This window comes from Ranitomeya variabilis, chromosome 1, assembly GCF_051348905.1.
Source record: "Ranitomeya variabilis isolate aRanVar5 chromosome 1, aRanVar5.hap1, whole genome shotgun sequence".
In the NCBI taxonomy this organism is placed as follows: domain Eukaryota; kingdom Metazoa; phylum Chordata; class Amphibia; order Anura; family Dendrobatidae; genus Ranitomeya; species Ranitomeya variabilis.
In genome coordinates, this window is record NC_135232.1 from 1064393250 (window position 1) to 1064410711 (window position 17462).

At 42.9% G+C, this 17462-nt stretch overlaps 1 protein-coding gene across 1 annotated transcript in view; it reads right to left on the reverse strand.

Moving 5' to 3' along the window:
- N4BP2 (NEDD4 binding protein 2) overlaps positions 1-7961 on the reverse strand; it is a 99862-nt gene extending 91901 nt beyond the window's left edge. The window contains exons 1-4 of the mRNA XM_077279884.1: positions 7754-7961; positions 6715-7648; positions 4838-4962; positions 2035-2123 (exon numbers count right to left, since the gene is read on the reverse strand). Coding sequence (XP_077135999.1) covers positions 2035-2123; positions 4838-4962; positions 6715-7648; positions 7754-7961 — 1356 coding nt within the window. The remainder of the gene's footprint in view (positions 1-2034; positions 2124-4837; positions 4963-6714; positions 7649-7753) is intronic.
- Positions 7962-17462: the final 9501 nt, after the last annotated feature.

Sequence of the window (17462 nt, forward strand, 5' to 3'; positions counted from 1 at the left end):
GCTGCTATATACTGCGTGGCTGCTATATACTGCGTGGCTGCTATATACTGCGTGGCTGCTATATACTGCGTGGCTGCTATATACTGCGTGGCTGCTATATACTGCGTGGCTGCTATATACTGCGTGGCTGCTATATACTGCGTGGCTGCTATATACTGCGTGGCTGCTATATACTGCGTGGCTGCTATATACTGCGTGGCTGCTATATACTGCGTGGCTGCTATATACTGCGTGGCTGCTATATACTGCGTGGCTGCTATATACTGCGTGGCTGCTATATACTGCGTGGCTGCTATATACTGCGTGGCTGCTATATACTGCGTGGCTGCTATATACTGCGTGGCTGCTATATACTGCGTGGCTGCTATATACTGCGTGGCTGCTATATACTGCGTGGCTGCTATATACTGCGTGGCTGCTATATACTGCGTGGCTGCTATATACTGCGTGGCTGCTATATACTGCGTGGCTGCTATATACTGCGTGGCTGCTATATACTGCGTGGCTGCTATATACTGCGTGGCTGCTATATACTGCGTGGCTGCTATATACTGCGTGGCTGCTATATACTGCGTGGCTGCTATATACTGCGTGGCTGCTATATACTGCGTGGCTGCTATATACTGCGTGGCTGCTATATACTGCGTGGCTGCTATATACTGCGTGGCTGCTATATACTGCGTGGCTGCTATATACTGCGTGGCTGCTATATACTGCGTGGCTGCTATATACTGCGTGGCTGCTATATACTGCGTGGCTGCTATATACTGCGTGGCTGCTATATACTGCGTGGCTGCTATATACTGCGTGGCTGCTATATACTGCGTGGCTGCTATATACTGCGTGGCTGCTATATACTGCGTGGCTGCTATATACTGCGTGGCTGCTATATACTGCGTGGCTGCTATATACTGCGTGGCTGCTATATACTGCGTGGCTGCTATATACTGCGTGGCTGCTATATACTGCGTGGCTGCTATATACTGCGTGGCTGCTATATACTGCGTGGCTGCTATATACTGCGTGGCTGCTATATACTGCGTGGCTGCTATATACTGCGTGGCTGCTATATACTGCGTGGCTGCTATATACTGCGTGGCTGCTATATACTGCGTGGCTGCTATATACTGCGTGGCTGCTATATACTGCGTGGCTGCTATATACTGCGTGGCTGCTATATACTGCGTGGCTGCTATATACTGCGTGGCTGCTATATACTGCGTGGCTGCTATATACTGCGTGGCTGCTATATACTGCGTGGCTGCTATATACTGCGTGGCTGCTATATACTGCGTGGCTGCTATATACTGCGTGGCTGCTATATACTGCGTGGCTGCTATATACTGCGTGGCTGCTATATACTGCGTGGCTGCTATATACTGCGTGGCTGCTATATACTGCGTGGCTGCTATATACTGCGTGGCTGCTATATACTGCGTGGCTGCTATATACTGCGTGGCTGCTATATACTGCGTGGCTGCTATATACTGCGTGGCTGCTATATACTGCGTGGCTGCTATATACTGCGTGGCTGCTATATACTGCGTGGCTGCTATATACTGCGTGGCTGCTATATACTGCGTGGCTGCTATATACTGCGTGGCTGCTATATACTGCGTGGCTGCTATATACTGCGTGGCTGCTATATACTGCGTGGCTGCTATATACTGCGTGGCTGCTATATACTGCGTGGCTGCTATATACTGCGTGGGCTGTGTTATATAGTACGTGGGCTGTGTTATATACTGTTTGGGCTGTGTTATATACTGCGTGGCCTGTATTAACGCATCGGGTATTCTACAATATGTATGTATGTATATAGCAGTCACATAGTATATAGCACAGGCCACGTAGTATATTTGTCTGTTATATACTACATGGCTCCTATATACTACGTGGCCTGTGCTATATACTATGTGGCTGCTATATACATACATACATACATATTCTAGAATACCCGATGCGTTAGAATCGGGCCACCATCTAGTATTTCACAAATACAGAACATCCAAAATGTAATTAAGCAATTCTGACCATAGAAACATATGGCTTCATTTCCCATCCTTGTAAGTTGGTATTGTCTATTATGATGGGAGAGACATTCTTCTCAAAGGCGTCCTTAGCTGAAATACAAGAGCAAAGAATAAAGTAAATTTCTACTCGCAGACTGTAGAAAGATGACGTTCAAAAATACTGAACAATTGTCCCTTTTTTGAGTATAGGAACTGCAGCCCTGAGTGCCAGTAAGTACTCACATGTATTACATTTCCATGTCTTAACAGTGAGCAGTCTAGCAAAAAAAATCAAGCACTATTAGCCTAGACAAGCTTACAATTGTCAACACAAGAGGAAAAGGGAAAATTGTTTTTACCAACGAGGCACATTTCACAGAGTAATAATGCACAGCAGCCAAAAGACAGGCCCACAGAATCCAGAATCTTGCCCACAGAATCACCCCCAATTTTAAAGACCATAAATAATAAAAAAACTACAAAAATTAGCAGTAAATATATAGGCCCAAATCGCTGTAACTATATATCAGAACCTAATGACATTTTCAATGAGCACACAACCTGATCAAAGGCATAACCTCTATCAAAATCCAACCTCATTTTATTTTTCTTTGCCCCTGAAGTGACTAAAATCAATATTATTCCACATACTAATAAGGTCGCTCAGCTCACCCTCGGCGTGGTCAAGCACATGAGAGCACGGTTCTCCCCACCAATTTACCAGCAGATGCCTAAAGCAAGTGTGGTCCACAGTCTAAACTCTAGGATGCTGACACTATGGATTTTCAACGCTTTTTTTTATTCCACTTTCACATACACATATATACATATCGCTGTGTATATAAATTATTGGTGAGTTTGGTTTGTGTATTACATGCAACAAAATCTCTTGAGCCATTGTAGGTGCAACACAAAATCGTATGAATCACTTGCAGAACGGTTATGAAAAATGGGTGTGATCATGTCATGTGTAAATTCACGTTTCTCATCTAGGATTGTGTCCTCTACAGCTTCAGTTAAGTTGGCCATATACTTTAGATATACAGTTGTGGCAAAAAGTTTTTGAGACTTACACAAATGTTGTTCTTTACTGTTTTTAGATCTTTTAGGCAGATGTTTCTATTGTTACAAGATTAAATATCTACAGAGTTGAGCCTTATAATTTAAGTCTTCTGCCCGTCACCCTGGCGGCTGGATATCGGTTTCTGGGCCAAACTCTAACTGATGACGGCCCATTCTTGCCTAATCAGTGCTTGAAGATTATCACAACTTCTGAGATTTTGTCAACCCACTTTTTGAAGATTGACCACAAAATGAGATCTGGAGAGCTTTCTGGCCGTTAACCCAAAATTTTAATATTTTGAGCCACTTAGTCATCAATTTTGCCTTGTGACATGGCCTCCATCATGTTGGAAAAAGCAGTGCTCATCACCAAATTGCTCCAGTATCATTGGGAGAAGTTGCTCTTGGATATTTAAAGTCATCTTAGCCAAAATTGTAAGTAAGCCCACTCAATGGACAAAAAGTTCACACATACGAATGGTCTCAGGATACCCAACTGCTGAGACACAGGACTCGTGGTAGCGCTCACCTTTTCTTGTCAGGACAATCATTCGTCCAAAACAGTCTGAAGGGGGCTTCATCAGAGCAAAAACAATGCAGGAAGTACAAGGGTTTGGACTGCAGAGGACTGGGGTAAAGCTATTTTCCCCTACCTTGAGCCCTGTGTCAGACCAACAGTAAAATTATTCTGAGACCACATATGTGTTGGGGTTATGTCAATGACTAACAACACTTTAAGTGGCAATGTGTCCATCTCACCTAGACCAGCCAACCATCTAATATGTCTGTGGGTGTCCTCACTGTCACCTGATAGCAGATGTAAATGGATTTCAAACTACCGAACCCTTTTTTCCTCTGGACGATATACTGTTATCTGAGGACTCTAGCAGTGGTTACTCATCTTCCTAAGGACACATATTCTCAGTTCAACAGAGTTTGTGTCGCGTGTCCATTGTATGTAGGGGTCAGGGGAGAGCAAAGAGCCAAAAATATGCATTGTTTTGACAGCAAAGAATAAGAGAGTGTCATTTGTATGTCTGCATCGGGAACCTGTGAGATAGTAAAGTCCTGTGATTACAGCAGCCTCTGCACTCATTTATGCAGTTTAATAAGCTCGTAAGAGTTCAGCAGTGACGGAGGACGTGGAAGAAGTGTTGACCAACAAGTGTACTGCTGGCTAGCAGGCTTGTAGACTGAGGAACCGTTCCAGGGCTACAATTTGTATTTAACAAGGCATAAAACGATAATCTCTCAATTTAAAAAAAAAAAAAAAGTTGTCTCAGCTTTTTTTTTAGCAAGGTACAATACATGAGGAGATTATTTTACTGGAAGTATGCCTTAAACATTGGTGAAAATTAGTGATATTACAAAAAAAAAAAAAAAAGACCTACCTGACCCACAGTCAGAAGCCTGTGCTTGCCCTTCCAGTCTTTAAGTAAATTGGCTTGAGACAGCTCTAAGTATGGTTGTAGTCTAGATTACTATAATGTAAGGGAAGGTGCGCACCATGCTCCCCATTCACAGACCCGGCATCAGGACAAGGTGTAACTCCAGAGGGAGCGACTGTATGAAAATCATCACACATAGTACATATGTGAACATAGCGAAACTTCGTTCCAGAGAATACAATTATAAAAGCGGTCTGTGTTTTGGAAGCAATAATACACTATTATGTGTGCGGGCGTTTCGTTGGGAGTGATGCTCTGCTATATTTTTCCATATTAATAAAGTTTCAGGAGTCCCAAAAAGCAGATTGTTCTTACCTCGCTTGTGATTCCACTCATGGGCTTCACCAAGACAGCTTATGTCATACTGGTAATCACCATTTAGGCTAAAGAAATCATCAGTACTTAGAATAACTCCAGTTGGATTCTGCCCTAATATTAATCTGGAAGACAAGGATATTTTCTGTTAAGGAAAATATATAAAAACAGAAACATAAAACGGAGATCAAAATAAGAAAACTTCAGTAATTCATGTTCCCTTTCAGGAGTATGGATTCATTGTTTAAGCAGGTTGTCCAGTAAATCCTATTTATCAGCTATCCATGGCGCTGGGACCTGAACCAATCGGCATGGCTTACCATGACACCCAGAGGCCTGATGAAGAAGCCACCTGTCACTGCCATCTTGGTACTCTCGTTACGCCCTAACCACAGGCTAGGCTTCACTGGAGATCAGCCTTTTCCCTAATACTGTGGGGCTTGCAGTATATAGAACAAGCAATCAAAGGATCTCAGGTTGTAAATCGCTTCCTTTTTAGTTTAGAAATAAGAAACATATTTAGCATTGACACATTTGTAAAAGTGGATAAACGCTGTAAAAACGTAAAACGTCAAAATTGCTGTTTTTCGGCTGAGGTATCTCCATAATGAAAAGCAATCAAAAAGTAGTGTGTAACAAAAATGATATTAATAAAATAGAAAAATAAAAAAGTCTGCTCGCCATGTGCCATGATTACATATTGCCAGGTAATTTTTACTGCACGATGAATACTGTAAAAATGAAACCGAAAAATCAAAATTGCTTTTTTCCCCCCCCCACATCATTTAACCTTATTTGGTATTATTTTCCTGTTTTTTAGTACATTATATGGTAAAAGTAATGGTTTAATTCAGAACTACAATTCGGTAAGAAAAAGTAAACCTTCATAGTGCTAGGTAGACTGAAAAAAAAAATTAAGGGTCTTGCAAAGGTGAAAGCAATTTAACCCGTAAAATAAAATTCTAACTACTTTTATTTTATATTCACACTACGAAAAAAAAATTAACACTCTCTTGGGGTGTAGTCCTTTCATTGTTCAGGAAAGCTTGAGAGTTCAGACTGGCGGCATGGTCGCCTCACTGGTCTGAACTGGGCAGCTCTGCCTCTGAGGCATCGGAGACGCCGGGCCCTGCCACCTGTCCAGCTTCAGAGCGGTGCAATGCTAACAATAAATCAACACAAAACCATTGTGACAATGAGAAAAAAAAAAAAAAAAACTTATAGCTCTTGGAATGAGACAAAAAAAAAAAAAAATGGAAAATTAGGGCACAGGCTGGTAATTCTTTAGAGTATCCAAATAACTGTTTACAGCCAGCAGAGATGTCCTTCTCCAACATGTAACTGGAGCAGCCATGTTTGTCACGGACACAGCACGTCCGTTATAGTGCAGGGGCATGATTACCTTTTTGTTTTTGCATGGACAGATTAGGCTGTGAAAAAGAATTGAATGTCTTTTATATTTTTTAATCTGATTTGCAGGTCAAATTCGCCCATTGATGTGAACAGGTCTTATACCTGGATGCCAACCAGAATACGGTTTAATGTTGAACAGGAAGGAGAAACTAATGGTAAAAACGGACGCAAACAACAATGGATGAAAACTGGAAACGCAAAAAACAAAAAAAACAAAAAGAAGGTGTAGAGGGCACAAAACCATGGAGGCCCATTGAATCACATGTTGTTGACCTGCACAGCGAAGATGCAGCGCTGGAGTGACAGGGGCTTCTTTTAAAGCATTACAACAAGCTGTGGCACCAATATTCACTAAACACTGAGAACGTCTTCAAGCTCCAAAATTCAAAAGTCCTAAAAGAGTTAGGGAAAAGGGCTCTAATGAATGAACGACTGCAGCAACATTTAATGATCAAATATATTACCTTGCTAATGTAGATTTTCCAGAGCCTGGAGCGCCCCTCAGAAGAACCAGAACTTTTCCTACAAACGGGGTCACTTTTTTTGCCATCTGTGGACCACTCTGTGCCATATTTATAGGTTTAATAGTCTCATCTTTCCAGTGGGTTTGGGGAAAATTGTTAAAATTCCAGAGAAATTGGGGAGGGTTATAGCAAATTCCAGCAACAGGTGGCCTTATACCAGCTACACTCGGCCACTGCAACGGATTAATAGCTACTGGTGCAAAGAATGCAGGATTGATATTGGAGACTGGATAAAAGCAGGACGCCATAGGATTCCACTTTGTTTGTGAGTTTGGAGATACATTTTGCAGTTTCACTTGTGTTGTCGATGACATTGGCCCAGTAAATGGCTCATCTACTTCCGGAGGTTTCTCGACACTCGTGACATTTTCTTGGGAATATGTGGCTCTATAATTAGAATAGTCTGCATTTACCAACCCATCTGGTTCTGCGACATCTGAAACTGCACCCGGGTCATGTTCATCAGACAGAACATCTGACTCCAAGGTATATGTGTGATCTTCACTCTGCAGATCTGCGCTGGATTGATCAGCTAATGTATGATCTGTGTGGCATGAAGTGTCGTGAATATTCCTAGTGTGATCCGGCTCTGGCTCCACTATATCCTCCTCACATCGTTCTGCGCAGTTTAGGCCATACTTATCAAGTGCCTCATCTAACAACATATCCAAGTCATTGCACACCGTCTCGTCCATATATGAGGAATCTGTTGGTTCTTCTATTTGATCAGGCACATGTTGAAAATTATCTGGAACTTGTGATTCCACCTCAAAATCATCCAGGAATGAAGGCACCTTGGCAAAACCTGTTGACTCTTGAGTATTCCCCTTGGTTGATGTTGATAGCTCCAAAAGGTAGTCCATCACGGTCTCAACTAGGTCAAAAACAGAAACATGCCGAAATAAAACCTCGCTACTTCTCTAAATCAGGTTTATAGACTCACATCATGAATAGTACTTTATTTGGCAGTATTACCTACCTTCTTTATACTCACTGAGCACCATCTCAACCAAGGACGGGTCAAGGTTGGGGAACATCTCACACATGTTGCTAAAAACTTCCTCCCTGTTATTGCTCATTGCTGGAGGAAGGGGTAGACCAGCTGAGAGCGATGGGACTGATGGCGAGCCGGTGAGAGAAACCCTTCTCTGAGGACTTGCCGATAAACTCTTTCTTTTTCTAGGCATTTCACACTTGGATGTTAATCAGTCTTGTCTTTTATTTACCGTAATTTCCATTCTTAACATCTATATATATACCTGGAAAAGTGAGACAACTGTTAGCAAGTAAGGCTGTGCTAGAAAAAAAAGACTAATACAGGATAAGAGAGTTTAACAATATTATAAAAAATTCAAAAAAGGCACCAAATGATCAGTGGTTGGTACATTCTGCCCGGACTTGTCAAACAACTCACTGAAACCGGTTTAATTAATACGTATGGCAGTAAAAGGAATGCATCATCAGATAATAACCTACTATCTAAATCATTTTTTTCTCTTTAGTCTTTGCCAATGATTACCGTATTATTCATATCACATTATGTACTAAAAAAAAGAAATCTTGACATTTAACACTGGCAGCATAGAAGTGAGACGCCTCTGGGGACCTGTGTGTCCGACTAGTCACCCGTGCAGTTCGGTCCCTGCCAGATTATAAAGTATGGTATGTTTTTCTCCGAAATGCTGCAGTGTTTCAGTGTCAATCACCTGGCAGAGCTTATACAGACAGTGCCTGGTACCGGATGCCCGTGGATTGGGCAGCTTGGATCAGATTGTCAGGTTCCCTTTAAGACCAATCTTCTGGGGGAGAGGGGGTCATCACTGAGCTTATGGACTAATTATGTCATTTCCCTCCACAGTTGATTTTAGCACTTATTTGGTTACCCCGACCAGTCTAGCAATGCGCCGTTGAGATGCAATAAATGTCCAAGGTTGACAACAATTGTCATATCTGCAACAATTGCAACAGTTTTTTCTTGGCGATTATGACATTAATATAAGAATGTATATATTAGCATCTTCTAGAGGCAAGCAGCTGCAGCTTAACAGTAAGTAAGTTCACACTGGGCGTTTTTGTTGCTTTGTTATGCTAATTTTCAGCTGTTTTTTACAGCACCAGCAAAGCCTATGAGATTTCAGAAATCTCATGCACACACACTGGTTTATTGTGTGATCAGTATTTTGTGCTTTGCTGCGTTTTTTGGACATCACTTCTTTCATTCTCATTTCATTCATTTTTTTTCAGCGTTTTTCACCAATTGTCTTGAATGGGTGTTGAAAAAACGCAGCAAAATCGCAGGTATCATTATTTGCTGCATTTTTGCTGCTGAAAATTCAAGGACATTAGCATGGACAAAGAAAAAAAAACACACCAAAAAAAAAAAACACACAAAAAAACACAACAAAAACCTGCATTTTTGACGCAGCTTCTTTCCTGCCATGAAGATCAGGTTTTGCTGCAGAAAAAAAAAAGCAGCAAAAACGCCCTGTGTGAACTTACCCTTACTGTAAAGTGGGTGTACATGGGAATGAAAATGAGCTGCAGGGTTCACAATCACAAGACAAAATCAAATGCGGTACTGTGAACTGATGCGTTTCTGTGGCAAATACTGATGAAGCACAGAAAAAAAAAAAACTACTTCTAGACATAGCTGATTACATCCCGTAATAAAAACGTATGTACTCAGCCCAAGATGGATCAGCGGAAGCAATTACTGATGCGATAACACTTAGCTGATCATCTGTGCAATGCATAGAGTCATGTCAGTGAGAAAATCTAGAGCTTCCCACCGCAGACCTTCATGGCTTATCTACAGAACATGTCAATCACCCCATCAGAGAAATCATTGCACATGGAGGCGTTATCAACAATCCAAGAGCGGAAAACATAAGGAACAATGTTATTTAATACTAACTCCCCTAAAAGAAATGTGCGCAGAGTCATTACCTCCAGCAGCGAGCCGCTCTCACAATATCGTCCTATTGCATAGAAACATTTTCCTAGTAACTTATCAGCGGCCAAGGTCTTGTGTGCAGACTATCAGCAGCAAACATTCACAGGACTGGTCCCATTATGCCATCTGCACTCACTGTTCACACACTTGTACTGGTTTTACAGAAATAAGAAACCTTGCCATATTTTCTACTCCACCTTATTTAGAAAGCCACAAGTGTTAGCCACACTGATAGCCTAATAGGGGTAAGTTATGTTCACGTGTCCAGTAGAGATCTGTTAGAATGGATCCAGGGGCAATCCGACGGCAAATAAGTCTTTGAAAAACTGATTTTAGATGGATCTGTTATAACACTGACGTCTAAAAATGGATCCGACAAATAGCCATCCGTATTGGTTTCATTTGAAAAGGATCTGTTTTTTGCTTACTGGATCAGTTTCAAATGGAAGATTACTTGACCGTTCACATGTGTGTATATGTTAAATATTTTTCCAGTAAGCAAAAAACGGATCCATGCTGCTGGTTCCATTCTAGCGGACGATTAGTGGACATGCCTTTGTCATGTAACAGGTTATTTTTTATAGGAGGCTGCCACAATTCCCCTGTATGCCCTGAGTGTGTGGATAAATCACATACATGGGGTCACAAGAACACCCACTCACTTGAGGGATACAGGGAACCATGGCAGTGTGTACACTGAATGCAGACTTATCAATTCATCCTAAAAAAAAAAAAAAAAAAAAAGATATCCCTCTGCTGCTTGCTGTAGGTTTGATAAAATCATTACTATAGGAGATTATCACTGGAAGACTAGTAAACCTGCTGCCAAGTAGTTCTCTATATTCATAAGCTGTGTATAATCATTACTGTGCATAGGCAGAAAGCTGCTAATCAGTGGTGCCGGCAGGGTTATACAGGGTTCACCAGTCAGAGAACTACTACATCCTGAGCAAAGAAAACTGTGACAAGCAGCCCAGTAAGTGATACATCAGTGGAATCAGGGTCTCAGTCTCTACATCATGCTGCTCAAACCTGCTGACAGATTCCCTTTAAATACAGTGTAGGTAAAGCTGAATATGGCTGTGCAATGTGTGATAATATTTTCTGAATTAAAAGAGATATATATGTGTATATATATATATATATATATATATATATATATATATATACACACGCACATATACATACATACACACACACTGTACCTTTGTACTGTAGAAATAGAAACATGTCTCTTTGGCCCAAGTAGCAGATACCTTTTACTGGCTAATTAAAAATTATAACAAAATTATAGATAAATGTATATTTATTATGTTATTTTTTTTCTGAAACGCTCTGGATAGAATCGTGCAGTCTGGCTGTGAATCACGGTGGGACAGCATGAATCTCCTGGCAGGTTTCCTTTAGAAAGCATCTTTCTTTGAGGCACATTGTCCTGGGTAATTTTAGTAGGACATGTGCTGCTTATAACAGGGATATTCAAGATCTACAAAGAGCGCTGCTGTCCTGGTGAAACAGGCTGTTAAATGACTGCCGGTCAGCTTGCCTGTTGCCGATCGGTGGCTGTTTAACCCTTGAGGACAAGTCAGCGTACGTGTAGCCTAAGGCTACTTTCACACTAGCGTCGGGAACAACCCGTCGCTGTGCATCGGGCCGCCGTTCCCGACGCTAGCGTGGTCTCCACCGCACAACGGGGGCAGCGGATGCATTTTTCCCACGCATCCGCTGCCCCATTGTGAGGTGCGGGGAAGTGCGGGGAGGTGGGGGCGGAGTTCTGGCCGCGCATGCGCGGTCGGAAAAAGCGGACCGTCGGGAGCAAAAAACATTACATGTAACGTTTTTTTCTCCCAACGGTCCGCTACCATACGCCCAAGCGTCGCAAAACGGACGCAACGTTTTGCAATGCGTCGCAAATGCGTCGCTAATGTTAGTCTATGACGAAAAAACGTATCCAGCAAGAACTTTTGCTGGATGCGTATTTTCGGCAAAACGACGCATTTGCGACGTATTGCAGTTAACGCTAGTGTGAAAGTAGCCTAAGAAAAGCCATTGCTTTCCAGAACTGAAGACATCCATTAAAGGGTTATGGAGATAATGGAGTAATGGTGATACTGTTTCTTACGTATCAGCACATATTACTATATTAACCCTGAATCTTAGTCCATCCTGTTATTATAACTTTTAGTCTCCATGTCTGGTTGGTAGCCCCAAGGCTCATCTGTTATCTCTGTGGCCTTGGATTATAGTCTCATCTATGAGGACGCTCCAGACTCTGTGCTCAGCTCTAATCAGACTTCTAGGTAATTTGCTGTATCCATCACCAGACACCCGGTCCTGGTACGTGACTCTGTAACTGCTTTGTGTATTGTTCTGTCATTTCTGATTGTTGGTAAACCCCAAAGTGTTGTTAGTAATTGGCCGCACGTATGTAAGGCTCTCCCAACTTTTTATAAATGTAAGTAGCTGGCTATTTCGGGTCGGACCTGGCCATAGCCACACAAGTTCCACAAGTTCTTGGTCTTCTCCACTGGTCAATGTTTATATGGCATAATTAGGAATCGACAAAAATGATCGGAAGAACCATGTATAGGGTTTTGCCTGAGCAATGCAAATTGATAAAACTACTCCACAAAGGGTAGAAACAGACTCTAAAACTTATTACCTAGCGCAGCGATTCCCAACCACTGTGCTGTGACATCTCGGTTAAAGATGGCAGCCAGATTAATACAAAAAAAATACTTGGATTTGGGCAGGAGCCCATTCTTGGCAGCACGACTAATAGTCAACTGCATCTTTCAGGTACCGCAATTGAATAGTCCAGCAGTGCTGCAGGAAACCATGGGCAGCTTCTGGCATCTCTCACAGGCAGCACGTCAGGTGAGTGCGTATTCATTGTATCCAGGGGGCGCAGATTGTATGTACACACACTAATATATATATATATATATATATATATATATATATATATATATATAAAAACACATTGTAAGGCTGCAGTAGCATCGTACGCAGTGAAGAAGCAGTGACCCACAAATTCAAACACAAAAGTCTCTTTTAATGTGTTTCTTCACAGCATTAAAGTCCAATTCACATAAATGCATATAGCTTCAGTGGATAATATCAGTAACCAGTTTACACCAGTTCAAAGCAATACATATCACATGGCTTTAGATTTGCGGTCCCTAAACAGGCCAGACTTCCCTTGTCCAGTTTCCCTGGGCGACCGCACGCCATCTTACAGTCTCTATACGTCTCCATACACACAGCCTCATATGTTGCAGACACTACACACGCCAGCCCTCCTCTGACTAGTTCTCGTGGGTGTCTTGCATCGCTGTATCACAGTCTCATTACAGACTCTTTACTCACACAGCCGTACACAGTTCAGGATATCCTCCGGATAGCAGCCGGGCACCATATCCACCTGTTTGCAATCGTTGCACATGCTAGTCCTCTTTCGGGCACAGGACATCCACCTCCGGGCACAGGACTGTCCACATCCGACTCCTTCGGGCACAGGACATCCACCTCCGGGCACAGGACTGTCCACATCCAAGACCAGTACCATGGACGACTTGCACCTCTGTGTACGCTGCGGGTGCCAGGCTATTCAGCTGCCCTGGGTGCTGGCTCTGCTGGCCTCCATGCACTCTGCAGACCAGCACACACCAGACTGACACTGGCATCTCGCACACCTGACACGGCCTGACACCTGACACACCCATACCCCTTACTGCAGGGTTTTTAACCCCTTCATGACTGTGGGATTTTTTGTTTTTCCGTGTTCGTTTTTCACTCCGCTCCTTCCCAGAGCCATAACTTTTTTATTTTTCCGTCAATTTGGCCATGTGAGGGCTTATTTTTTGCGGGACGAGTTGTACTTTTGAACGACATCATTGGTTTTACCATGTCGTGTACTAGAAAACAGGAAAAAAATTCCAAGTGCGGTGAAATTGCAAAAAAAGTGCAATCCCACACTTGTTTTTTGCTTGGCTTTTTTGCTAGGTTCACTAAATGCTAAAACTGACCTGCCATTACGATTTTCCAGGTCATTACGAGTTCATAGACACCTAACATGACTAGGTTATTTTTTACCTAAGTGGTGAAAAAAAATTCCAAACTTTGCTAAAAAAAATATATATTGCGCCATTTTCCGATACTCGTAGCGTCTCCATTTTTCATGATCTGGGGTCGGTTGTGGGCTTATTTTTTGCATGCCGAGCTGGCGTTTTTAATGATTCCAATTCGGTGCAGATACGTTCTTTTGATCGCCCGTTATTGCATTTTAATGCAATGTCACGGCGACCAAAAAAAAGGTAATTCTGGCGTTTCGATGTTTTCTCTCTTTACGCCGTTTAGAGATCAGGTTAATGCTTTTTTTTACTGATAGATCGGGCGATTCTGAACGTGGCGATACCAAATATGTGTAGATTTGATTTTTTTTTAATTGATTTATTTTGATTGGGGCGAAAGGGGGGTGATTTAAACTTTTATATTTTTTTATTTTTTTTACATTTTTTTTAACTTTTTTTTTTAAACTTTTGCCATGCTTCAATAGCCTCCATGGGAGGCTAGAAGCAGGCACAGCACGATCGCCTCTGCTACATAGCAGCGATCTGCTGTTTGCTGCTATGCAGCAGAAAATCAGGTGTGCTGTGAGCGCCGACCACAGGGTGGCGCTCACAGCTACCGGCGATCAGTAACCATAGAGGTCTCAAGGACCTCTATGGTTACAATGGAGAAGCATCGCTGACCCCCGATCATGTGGCGGGGGTCGGCGATGCCGTCATTTCCGGCCGGATGCGGTAGTTAAATGCCGCTGTCTGCGTTTGACAGCGGCATTTAACTAGTTAATAGCGGCGGGTGAATCGCGATTTCACCCGCCGCTATTGCGGGCACATGTCAGCTGTTCAAAACAGCTGACATGTCCCGGCTTTGATTCGGGCTCACCGCAGAGCCCTGCATCAAAGCAGGAGAGCTGACATCGGACGTACTATCCCGTACGTACGATGTCAGTAAGGGGTTAAACACACACAAACCTGTGGCCTTCAACCACCTGGAAAACCCGGAGCGGAAATCCATGACTCATGCACACCTATGGACTTCATCCGTCTGCATGCACATTCTGGGGAGAACAAACAGCGCCCCCTAGCTGTATCAGAGGCCACAGCCTCACAATATATATATATATATATACACATACACACACACACACACGCGCTGTGTGCAGAATTATTAGGCAACTTAATAAAAACCAAATATATTCCCATCTCACTTGTTTATTTTCACCAGGTAAACCAATATCACGGCACAAAATTTAGAAATAAACATTTCTGAGATGCAAAAACAAAACCTCAAAAAATTAGTGACCAATATAGCCACCTTTCTTTATGATGACACTCAGCAGCCTCCATCCATAGATTCTGTCAGTTGAATGGGTCTATGCACATGTCTCCGTGTTTTCATATGTTTCTCCGGCAGTACGTACAGCAATACGTCCTGCACACGTGCACTCTGCTCCGTGTACACGTACCGCCCGCAGGAGAGGCAGCGCTACAGTAAGCGCTGTCCCACCTGTGTGGTGCTGAAGGCTGCATTCATCTCTTCTCCCCCGCAGGAGAGAAGAGATGAATGATCAATTTTTTGTTCTTTCTTGTGAAAAATAAAGTTTGCTGGGGCCTCCCATGCCCAGTGCGCCGCCCGGCCGCTTGCATAGAAATACTTACCCAGCTCCCGCGATGTCTCCTCTCTCCTCTCAGCGCCGGGAGCCTGTCCTGTGTGAGCGGTCACGTGGGACCGCTCATTACAGTGAGGAATATGCGCATATTCATCACTGTAATGAGCGGTCCCACGTGAGCAAACTTTATTTTTCACAAAAAAGAACAAAAAATTGATCATTCATCTCTTCTCTCCTGCGGGGGAGAAGAGATGAATGCAGCCTTCAGCACCACACAGGTGGGACAGCGCTTACTGTAGCGCTGTCTCTCCTGCACGGTCCGTGTGGTCCTCAGGCGGCACACGGCTGCCGCACGTGTGCCACACGGCTGTGCCACGTGAGCACACGGACACGGATAACTCTGGTACCGGAATTATCTGGACGTGTGAAACCGGCCTACCACTGCTTGAAGAAGTTGTCTTCCAGAAACTGGCAGTAGGTCTGGGAGTTGAGCTTCACTCCATCCCCAACCCGAAAAGGTCCCACAAGTTAATCTTTGATGATACCAGCCCATACCAGTACCCCACCTCCACCTTCCTGGCGTCTGAGTCGGAGTGGAGCTCTCTGCCCTTTACTTATCCAGCCTCTGGCCCATCCATCTGGCCCATCAAGAGTCACTCTCATTTCATCAGTCCATAAAACATTTGAAAAGTCAGTCTTAAGATATTTCTTGGCCCAGTCTTGACGTTTTATCTTATGTTTCTTGTTCAAAGGTGGTTGTTTTTCAGCCTTCCTTACCTTGGCCATGTCCCTGAGTATCGCACACCTTGTGCTTTTTGTTACTCCAGTAACGTTGCAGCTCTGAAATATGGCAAAACTGGTGGCAAATGGCATCTTGGCAGCTTCACGCAATTCATGGGCAGTTATTTTGCGCCTTTTTTGCCCAACATGCTTCTTGCGACCCTGTTGGCTATTTGCCATGAAACGCTTGATTGTTCAGTGATCACGCTCCAAAAGTTTGGCAATTTCAAGACTGCTGCATCCCTCTGCAAGACATCTCACAATTTTGGACTTTTCAGAGCCCGTCAAATCTCTTTTCTGACCCATTTTGCCAAAGGAAAGGAAGTTGCCTAATAATTAAGCACACCTTATATAGGGTTTGATGTCATTAGACAACACCCGTCCTCATTACAGAGATGCACATCACCTGATTTACTTAATTGGTAGTTGGCTCTCAAGCCTGAACAGCTTGGAGTAGGACATGTATAAAAAGTATCATGTGATCAGAAAACAACTTACCTAATAATTCTGCACAGTGTATATAAACATTTACGGTATATTAAATAGGCCTGGGGCGCACATTTTTTTTTATATTAAGGGGACTTTTCAATATTCAGGTGGCAGGGAATATTTTTTTTTTACCAATTATTTGTAGTACATTTTTCAGGATTAAAAAAAAAATCTTAAAATTTTGACAGTTTCTGTGAATAGCTTTCTTTTTTTTTTTTTGGAGGGGGAGGACCCTTCAGTGGTCAAATTTTTTTCACGTGTGTTTGTTCCCCCCACGTTTCAAAACCTGATTAAAAATTATTTAAAAAAGCACAGTGTGAACTATCGATGCGTTTTTCCATTGGTATCAATAGGAAGTTTTTTCAAAGAGGATTTTAAACATTTTTTAGGTGGATTTTGAGGCAGAATCAACTCCAAAACGGGTCCCACTGTTGCAGCTACCACTGGACTGCAGAACAGGAGACGCATGTCCCCACTTCTCCTGTGGCCACAGGACTGCTGCCAGGTGGTGTCCACACTCTTCCTTGTCTTTGGAAGTACTGATAAGAGCAGAGTTCGGCACTTGGCAAGGATCATCGGTGCCAGACACACACTCAGGCACGTATATTAGATGCTTCCGTCGTTTATTCCTACAGAAGAAATAGACTGACATTGCACAGATTAGAATCGGTTTCCATTTTGCATCCATCTTTGTTCCTTCTGGAAATTGATCCGTTTGACTAGAGGAGTCTCTAAACACCTCTAGTGTTCTGGCTGTCGGAAATGCTAAAACACAGACCCGTTAATGGT